The sequence below is a fragment of the Acyrthosiphon pisum genome, chromosome X, assembly GCF_005508785.2.
Source record: "Acyrthosiphon pisum isolate AL4f chromosome X, pea_aphid_22Mar2018_4r6ur, whole genome shotgun sequence".
Classification (NCBI taxonomy): domain Eukaryota; kingdom Metazoa; phylum Arthropoda; class Insecta; order Hemiptera; family Aphididae; genus Acyrthosiphon; species Acyrthosiphon pisum.
The window spans coordinates 30,617,803-30,627,401 of NC_042493.1; the positions used below are offsets into that span (position 1 = coordinate 30,617,803).

At 29.6% G+C, this 9,599-nt stretch overlaps 2 protein-coding genes across 2 annotated transcripts in view; both read right to left on the minus strand.

Moving 5' to 3' along the window:
* The window catches only part of LOC100169385 (peroxidase-like), a 19,625-nt gene extending 12,643 nt beyond the window's left edge, over positions 1 to 6,982 (minus strand). Inside the window, exons 1-6 of the mRNA XM_029485507.1 lie at positions 6,885 to 6,982; positions 6,545 to 6,797; positions 6,234 to 6,460; positions 5,994 to 6,158; positions 5,713 to 5,921; positions 4,903 to 5,465 (exon numbers count right to left, since the gene is read on the minus strand). Of these exons, the coding sequence (XP_029341367.1) occupies positions 4,903 to 5,465; positions 5,713 to 5,921; positions 5,994 to 6,158; positions 6,234 to 6,460; positions 6,545 to 6,797; positions 6,885 to 6,972 (1,505 nt within the window). The 5' untranslated portion in view covers positions 6,973 to 6,982. The remainder of the gene's footprint in view (positions 1 to 4,902; positions 5,466 to 5,712; positions 5,922 to 5,993; positions 6,159 to 6,233; positions 6,461 to 6,544; positions 6,798 to 6,884) is intronic.
* On the minus strand, positions 1,187 to 2,177 carry LOC115033252 (peroxidase mlt-7-like). Its single transcript, XM_029485512.1, has 3 exons — positions 1,911 to 2,177; positions 1,647 to 1,836; positions 1,187 to 1,578 (listed from the first exon to the last, which is right to left on the minus strand). The coding sequence occupies exons 1-3, from the start codon at positions 1,920 to 1,922 to the stop codon at positions 1,388 to 1,390; spliced, it is 393 nt and encodes a 130-aa protein (XP_029341372.1). The 5' UTR covers positions 1,923 to 2,177; the 3' UTR covers positions 1,187 to 1,387.
* Positions 6,983 to 9,599: the final 2,617 nt, after the last annotated feature.

Below are 9,599 nucleotides of genomic sequence, written 5' to 3' on the forward strand. Positions count from 1 at the left end.
AGTTAATTTTATGTTCTGTTTGGGCAGCAGGTCCGAAGTATGAATATCACGGTTTCCCGCTACGCCGATGTTTGTAGAAATGAGAATAGTAAGAAGAAGAATGCAATTGTATTATGTTTCTTAAGAAAGAGATCTAATGACAAACGATGTAAATTGATAATAATTTTTTATTTTCCTACCGTCTTATGATTATAACAACTAAGTGGCTGGGGGATGGAGCTAGGACTAAACTAAATCACAACATAACATAATATAATATATTAACATATGAATAATAATATGGATAACGTTACGTGACCCTGGAATGAAAATATTAAAAATGTATTTTAATAGGTATAATATTTATATTATTACGTACAATAAATCAGTTCAGCAGGTTCAATGTACTTTCTACAACTTACACGCATAACAACCTCAACACCGACTAAAACGGGACTGTCCCCACCTTCTCAGTTAACTATTTGTACTTAAATAAAAGTCCAAAATATTACGTTAACAGACATTTATATTATTATTTATCTTATTACTTTATTCTGAACTATGCAATATAATTTACGTATAATTATTGAAAATACATTTTAATAACATCTATAAATAAATATTTGTGTATAGAAAATTACTAGGGCAGCTTATCACTTAAAAATATCGTAAAAATTGAAAAAAAAAGTTTTATTCAACTGAATTAAGTTAACATTAATTTCTATCTTAACTTTAAAGATCTCTAGTTAATTTTTAACTTCAATTTTACAATTGATTTTTTCAAGTTTGATCTGAGTAAAATTCCCTTGGCACACCATTTCTTTATGTTAATTTTTATGTGCATTTAAATTAGATACCTACGAGAGTTTGTATGTGTCTTTTGGGTGGAGTAACCCGGGGGACAATTTTGTATTTGTGTATAGCGAGGGAGTGGCACATACACGTTCGATTTACATGAGTAGGTACTGTTTGTTTTCTGTTAGCCCGCACACATGTACGCTAAGGTGAGCAACTATTTATTATAGCCTGTTAGTAGAATTTATAATATAATATCAATCTTTCTGGTAGAAATTTTGTACATATTTTGTACACTTAAAAAAAAAAAAATAAAATAAAATAAATACCATTGTAAAATCACTAGTTTGATGACAATTTATTGTACCTATATATTTTAGCATAATTAAAAAATATATTTTAAACAATTTCCAAATGTAATTTATGAAATATTAAATATGGACTTACTTAATTTATATTAAAATCATGAAAATATAGGTACAATGCAAAAAAGTTAGATTAGAGGTTAATAATTGGTTATTAAATTTGAAAACTAATAATTCTTAATAACTGTTAATATTGTTTTTTCAAAAAATAAAAATTCAAAATAAATACATCAATGTTTTGTATGAGGTTATTTTTGAAATGTATCGACCATTTCTGACCAGTGATTAATGTTGATTTTTGGAATTGATTGGGAATTACAGGGTCGCAAATCAGCCATTTCAGGTATCAAAAATACATTTTTCTGCATCATTGTGACATTATTGCTGTTATCACAAAAGATTCTGGCAAGCGTCACTTTTCTGATTTCTGTCAGTTGATCTTAAATATTAAAAAAATATAGTTAAAATCAGGATCATTCATAAAAAAAATATTTCAGATATACTAACGTTCATTGAATACTTTTGGTAAATCGTAAAAATATCGATCTGCCATTCTAGTTCTTATAAACTGTTCTCTAATGATACATCTCATCGTTGGGCCAACCATTGCGTCGTCTTCGTGTTTCTCAAACAATGCACCTACCAATAGCTCTATATCTCTCCAATGTTTGTATTGCTTCAATAGTCTATCAGTTGACTGAATATTATAATATACAGGATTAAAATAATCAGTATATTATTATTTAATATTTTAAATAATTTTAAACTTACACCTTCGACCATGATCTGGGATAAATCTTGTACACTTCTTATGGCTTTTAATCTACAATATTTTCTAAATTCTGTGTAGCGTGGAATACCATGATCACGGGTTCGTTGTATATCCAAGCTGAAAATATCCAGTCCAAACCCGTTTTCTGGTTGAACAGTGTATAAGTAATTTGTAAGCTGAAAAAATGTTAGATCACTTATATTAGAAAATGTAAACGTATAATACAGTCTGTTACATGGATGATCTCATCATTATTTATGAGTTGTATAATAAATGTCATTGCGTTATTTTGATTGTATTTCAAAAACCTACCGTTTCAGTAAATAGCATATCTACTTTTTGTGTATTTTGAGTAGCTAGCCCTCTGACAAGTTTATCTATGTAATTCATTATTAAATAAGTTGGTCGGTTGTAATGTTCTTTTAGCGAAATACTTGCGTTGATCTCTCGGTTTTCCGTATATAAGCTAAACAAACACGTACATACAAATTAATAATGATAAGTAGGATAAAGGAGCATTGCACAACTAAATGTGATGATTCTTTTTAAAACAAAAGCACAGCAATCGACATCTCAATATATTGTTATGTTTTTACTACCTAATAAAATTTTAGGTGCGCACATATACTTATTGCAGAGTTTGTAGAATGTAGACAGTTGTCAATTTAATTTAATTTAATATTTTATATCTAGTATAGGTGTAAAAGCTGCAATTATATTTTAGCAACTTATAAACTAAGGGGGATTCCATCTGTTGATTTTCTCTCTTTCTCTTACACGTATAGGATTTTAGACGTTTTTTTTGCCTTTGCCAAACATGCCAAATTTTCTAATAAAGTGATTAGAATTCTGAAAACAGATTTGAATTTGTCGTCAAGTCTCAAAATCTACTTTCCTTCATTTTTGATATTATTTCCCAAATTCATAAAAACGTTACGTTAAAAAAGAGGAATTAAAAAATTGCGGTATTTTAATTTTTGGAGAAATTTAAATCAAAAAATCAAAATGTGGGAAAGTCAATTTCAAGTAGTCTTGACGACAAATTCAAATCTATTTTTAGCATTCTTATCGCTTCATTAGATAAACTGGTATGTTTGGCAAATAACACTTCTATAATCCTATTTTGCACGTGTGTTAGAGAAAGACAGAAAACCACGTTATCGAACCTTAAGATTGGTTAGACAAGCGTGGCAAAATATGCTGAAGAGACAGTAGAATTTTACTATATTTTTATAAACGACGCTCGCCCAGACATACACTCGGATACACTCTAAGTGTAGGAGGTTAAGCCATCGAAGTTCGAAACATGTGGGCACCTGTATGACTGTAAAATATCAGGTAACAAATTCATACGTTAGTTCCAACATGCTGATAAATCATAAATAAGTAATAACATAATATTTAATACATATTATATTATTTCCTAAACGGGAAAAAAAGGTTAGGTGGTTATATCAGATTCTACGAATCTTGTTTTGATGTATATATTCACCTGCAATTTTTGTAGGATTTCAATACTTTTAAATTATAAAGATTTAGTTATAAATTTAGATTCTGAGCGGAGTGAGGAAGCAATAGTAGTTTTACAATCGTGTTTATTTTTTTTTTATATCCTGTATACAAAAAATTTACCAGAAGGAGTGCTTCGATTTCAACAAATAGTATTTTGTATTTTAGCAAATTTTATCAAGATGGTACTTTAGACAGGTAATTTTTCGAATTTCTCAATAGTTATTTAATGTCACAGGAAAAACCGCTAAAAACGGAATTTTAATTTCTAACGCTTAGCTTATCACTATAGAAACGAATAAAAAATAAAAAAGGTAAGTGGATGTCGCTCTGCTGTACAGTAGGTTACAAGTGAGTTATTGTATAATGGATTATATTAGACTTGAATTCAATGATCAAAGATCATTGTATAAGAAAAACGATTCTGAGCGGATACGGTTTGTCAGTCTGCATATTTTATATTGTTATTATTTATTTTATTATGTAAGAAGAATTAATATTTTAATATTATAATTTTTATTCGTTTCTATGGTGATAAACAAAGCGTTAGAAATTAAAATCCCATTTTTAGCAATTTTTCGGTGGTTTTTCCCGTGGCATTAAATAACTATTGAGAAAATCGAAAACGACCTCTCTAAAGTACCATCTTGATCCAATTTTTTAAAAGATAAGGTACGATATGTTGAAATCGAAACACTTCTTCTGGAAGAAACTTTGTATATAGTATATGAAAATAAAAATAAATAAAAATAAACACCATTGTAAAAACAATAGGTTCCTCACTCCGCTCAGAATCTAATAATAATACCTATTTTAATATAAATTCAACTTAAATAATACATACTTTATAATAAATAATAACAATATCCAGACTGACAAACCGTCTCCACTAAGAATGATTTTTCTTATACAATGATATTATATCATTGAATTCAAGTTTAATACAATATTTTATACATTGACCCACTTGTAACTTATTTTACAGCAGAGCGACATCCACTTACCCACTTTTTTTAAATTGGAAATAGATATGACTTCTTTTATGTATTTCTAAGCAGAATATTGTTCTGAACATAGGTGTCTATAAATTAAATATCAAAGATTGACATAAAAGTTTATTTATTTGTAAGAATTTGCTGTTAAGTTAACTGAATTGACAATGTAGGTATACTTACTACCTACATTTTTAAATATGTAAATCAACTTAAATTAAATGCATAAGTACATTGCCATTTTAATAAAATAAATTTCCTGCAGATTTTGATATTAATTTATGTAGGTCACTGTTTAGAAATCAAAAAACGGTAACAGGTTCACCGGGATGAAATAAGATAACTTTACTGTCGTTGCACTTACACACAGACCTTAAATGTTGTACTGAAACACATTTAAATGACTATGGTTGTACACAGTTATTTATACCGTGAAATAACCTACCTATACACCACAATAATAATATTATTATACCAGGTGTGCACGAACCTGATGGTGTCGCTAATCATAGAATTAGCGAACGGTAATATTGCGGTAGCGAAGCTGTTGCTGACGCTCGGGTCGGTGGTCTCGTTGTACGCGTTACTATACCCTTTCTTTGATAGTTCAAGACCGTTCTGCCTGATATAGTTTTCCCCGAGCAGCGCTGGCAGCCACTCAGCGTAAGTGATATGCTGTATGGACGCCGTAACGATTTTCCTTGCCTCCTGAAAAATCCGTTCGTCGTCCCAGTGCGGGTTGACGTGGGACAGCAGTTTGGCCAACCGATTGTGTTCTCTCATCCACAATGTGTGCATAACAGTCAGTTGAGGAAGCGCGTTTGCCCGGGTGTCACCAGCTCTATAGCACGTGCCGCTTCCATACTGACAGGCGTTTGATTCGGTGTCTTCCAGTGGCATATACTGCGGCTGTAGCGGGTCGTCTTGGCTCTTGTTATCGCAGCCAATGCTTGTTAACAGTTGGCCGTCCAAGTTGGTCCTCAACGACCACGTCCGTTTCGCCAACGAACCATATATCATCGACCCATCTAAATAATGAGTAGCTTGGTTCATCTGCGAAAAATAACCATGTTAAGAAGTTAAATTTGTAATTCTCTATGATTTTAAGAGAATTAGAAAAGTTAGTTCTCAACACTAAACAGGAATATCAAAAGTGTGCACCACTCCAAACCAACACTGCTTTTTTTGTAGATTGATATCCTTTTAAAAATGTTACCAATCTGGTAATTTTTTACGTTATTTCATTTTTATAACAAACATTAATATACGTTTATGGATATTGGATATGGAGTTATCTTACTTGTTCCTTGGTTCCAAAAGTACAATCGGAACGCACAGCTGGCATCGAGCGCACATAGTTCATACAATAATTTCCGACGTACCGTTTAGGATTAAAAAAAAAAGGATCTTCACGCGTTATTTTTATTGGCAGGCATAAGTTGTTTGTGTCTGAAGGAATGAGCGGACTACCGCCGTCTGAACAACATATCACGGGTTTTTTCCTTTGAACTAAGGATTTAATATTAATTTGCATGCATTAGTTACAATCAATCAATGTATACGGTTATGTGTTAACGTTACTCATGATAGAGATTGCCGTGTGTGATAGATCGTGGCCTATGAAAATTGTCCAGTACGCCATTGCCATCGTTTTGAAGTCATCTGGCGAGTGCTCGTCTCTGATAAATTCAGCGCTCATCCTTCTAGGACTGGGTCTGATATACCAATGCTGAGATTCCATTACATCTGTATGGACAGTAAATTAAATGACATTATTATTCAATATAGCACAAAGGTAAATTATAATGTTATAAGTATTACCATTAAACTCATTACTATAGTTAGGAAACAGTAAACGTTTATAAGCCGTGGTTGCTTTTCCCAAGAAAGAACGTTTCAAGTTGTTACAAGAACCGTCAGGACTACGATACTTCAAGTTCATCCCGATGCACGCAGTTTTATTGTAATACATGGACAAACACATCTCACCCATTGATGTCTTGTCTAGTTTCACTTTTGATAAGTCTATGGCACATTGTCCTCCCCAACTATAAAGATAATTGAAATGGTCGTTAAATTTATGCAAATTAAAAATATATATTTTTTTTTAATGAGATTTATATTGTATGTACACTTGACATTCTTTACTGCCTATCAAGTAGGAAGCTTCAGAAATAATTTCAGCATGATAATATACTGAATATAAGTCTTCGGAAAGCTGAGAATCAATAAATTGTCCATGGATCGGGCTTCCAATTTGCATATAAAGACCAATACCTCTTCTACGATTTCCAATTTCGTGGATAACTGTTTGAATATGACGATTTAAATCTCTGGTGTTTAGATGTAGGTACCAGTCGGTATCTTTTATCTTCAAACCATCCTCTATACAGACCATATTTTAATCATTGTTACTGTTTTGTATGAAAAATAATCAACACTATAGGTATAGTTATTAGGACGTATTTATACCTTTAAAATAGAACTCCTCTTCCCCGTAACACGATGGTAAGAATACCAACATACAAATCCACAGATGTATAGAAATCGAGTAAATCATTCTGCCAATTACAAACTGTAATAATTTAAAAAAATATATTTAATTATTAAATATAACAGTTACTTTATATATTTAACTATTTAAAGAGTTATTATATTAAATGCACTCAAATATAGTTACTAGGGCTTATTTTGAGTATTAGAAAATGCTAGATGCGCTCTCGATAACAAGTTTTGCGTTATTGATTTTTCATAATTTATTGTTGTATTAATAAGATAAGACATCAATTCGTAGTTCCTTTAGGTATAAGGAAGTGTAGGTCTTTCTACGTTGAATAGTTCTTTAGCTCAACAATCTACAGGAACATAATAGATTAAAAGTGATACGACAATAACTGTTGCCACTGCCTAAATCTGTTTAATTTATCTAGGTCCAACGAGTTTTTAAAATATTACTATTTTACTTGCGAAACCTTACAGCATTTACATTGAACCATAATATATCAGGAGCCTTGGATTAGTTTTTAACGCTTTTTAATCCAACAAATAGAAAATATATTGTCATGTATAGAAAACAGTAGAAATAAAAATATAGGATGATATTAAATTTGAATTCAATATTATTATATATACGAAAAATTATTCTGAACATAGACATGGTATCCGGTAAGTTGAATTAATATTATAAAATTCAACAAAATAACTAAAATCGTTATTCTTGGTTATTTAACATGTAATTTCGTCCAAATTTTAACATAAAATAACAATAAAAAAAACTGTGATGTTATATTTTTGTGATTTTTTGGTTACAGAATAACCTACTTACACGGGACCTTGTTTTAAAATTTCAATCCTTAACTATATAAGTTTAACATTTTATAAATTTATAAAAACAAATTTTTTTTTTAAATTTGATAAATGTTGTCAAAAATCGAACATTAAATGAATATAAAAAATAATTGTGCCCATGTATTTTTAGTAAATTTCAACTATTATTGTAAAAATAAATATTTCATTGTATTTATGTTTAACGCTTTTTGACCCAAAAAATAGAAAATGTATTGTCAATTAAAGTAAATAGCAAGGCTTAGCACCCGAATCATATATTCGGGTTTCGGGTTTCGGGTACTGGATGTATTTGGGTGTTCAAACACCGGAATAAAAAGTTTAAACAAACATTCAGGTTTTCAAAACCACTATAATTCGGATTAATATTGGTTATTATGGGTGTTGAGTAGTCTGGAAAAAACATAACTTTTGATGACTCCTCCCCCTATTATTAATAATAACAGCAACAAAAATGCGCGAGAGGTGCGCCATAGAGTGATACAAGTAATAAACATGCAATTTACCACTTGCGAAGTCAATGAATATAATAAAATGTTTAAAAAAGGTAGGCCATAGGGGCGTTGAAGCGTAGAGAAATAAAATAAAATATAAATTATGATTTCACCATTTTTGGAAAACTGGTAAATAGCTAAGAATTACGATATTCGTTACTAATTTAGGTATAGACAGTTATAAAGTGATAATAATACCAGTTGGGAAGTTGGTGGCAAATAATACTAGGTATTATTATTTACTAGTTATTAGTTTTTGATATTTTGGCCACGACTTCGGCCAATACCTTATTCAGTTTTGTTGATAAAATAAATAAAGAAAGTAAATCAATAAATTGTCCATGGATCGGGCTTCCAATTTGCATATAAAAATCTATACCCCTTCTACGATTTCCAATTTCGTAGATAACTGTTTGAATATGATGATTTAAATCTCTGGTGTTTAGATGTAGATATCAGTCGGTTGTTTTTATCTTCAAACCATCCTCTATACAGACCATTTAATCAGTGTTACTGTTTTGTATGATAGATAATCAAAACTAAAGGTATAGTTATTAGGATGTATTTATACCTTTAAAATAGAACTCCGGTTCTCCGTAACACGATGGTAATAATACCAACATACAAATCCACAGATGTATAGATATCGAGGAAGTCTTTCTGCTAATTATGAACTATAATAATTTTTAAAAAATGTTTAATTATTAATTATAAATATTATTTTATATATTTAACTATTTAAAGAGTTGAATTTAAAATAATGAATGTACTCAAATATAGTTACTAGGGCTTATTCTAAAACACAAAGATGAGCATTAACTAGTTAAAAAGTTAAAGTTAAGTTGCAAAGTTAATTTTTTTAAACTTTATAACTTAACTAGTTAGTTTATTTTCTAATCAACTTATGAACTTAACTAGTTTAATATTTACAGTTGAATAACTTAGCTTTTCTCAGTTGATTTTAAAAAAATCAATCAAGTTGAAAACATTTTGAAATTTTTTGTTTATACGTAAATATTACTATATCAGTATAAAATAAAAATAATCCAATAGAAAGACGCAAACATTTTCTTGATTACATAATTTTGACTTTTGTGTATATTTATATATTATTTTATTAAGTTGTAAATTATATATTATGCGAGTTGCAATTATAAATGTTTTTAATAAAATTAATAATTTTAAACTACATATTGACAATTGTTATGTTTTAATATTATATAACTTATAGGGTAATATATATGAAGGGTCATGTACTCATCTTCACGTATTATGAAATTCAATTTCTATAAGATATAAAAAAATATATTTGTTAAATTATTAATTTGAGATGACTATAGTTTAAATA

What these genes read in the sequence shown, in the direction of transcription:
- LOC115033252 (XM_029485512.1), bottom strand. An exon ending in ACCAAAAGTATTCAATGAAC is followed by an intron (nt 1,579 to 1,646) that starts GTTAGTATATCT and finishes TTAATATTTAAG; the next exon opens with ATCAACTGACAGAAATCAGA.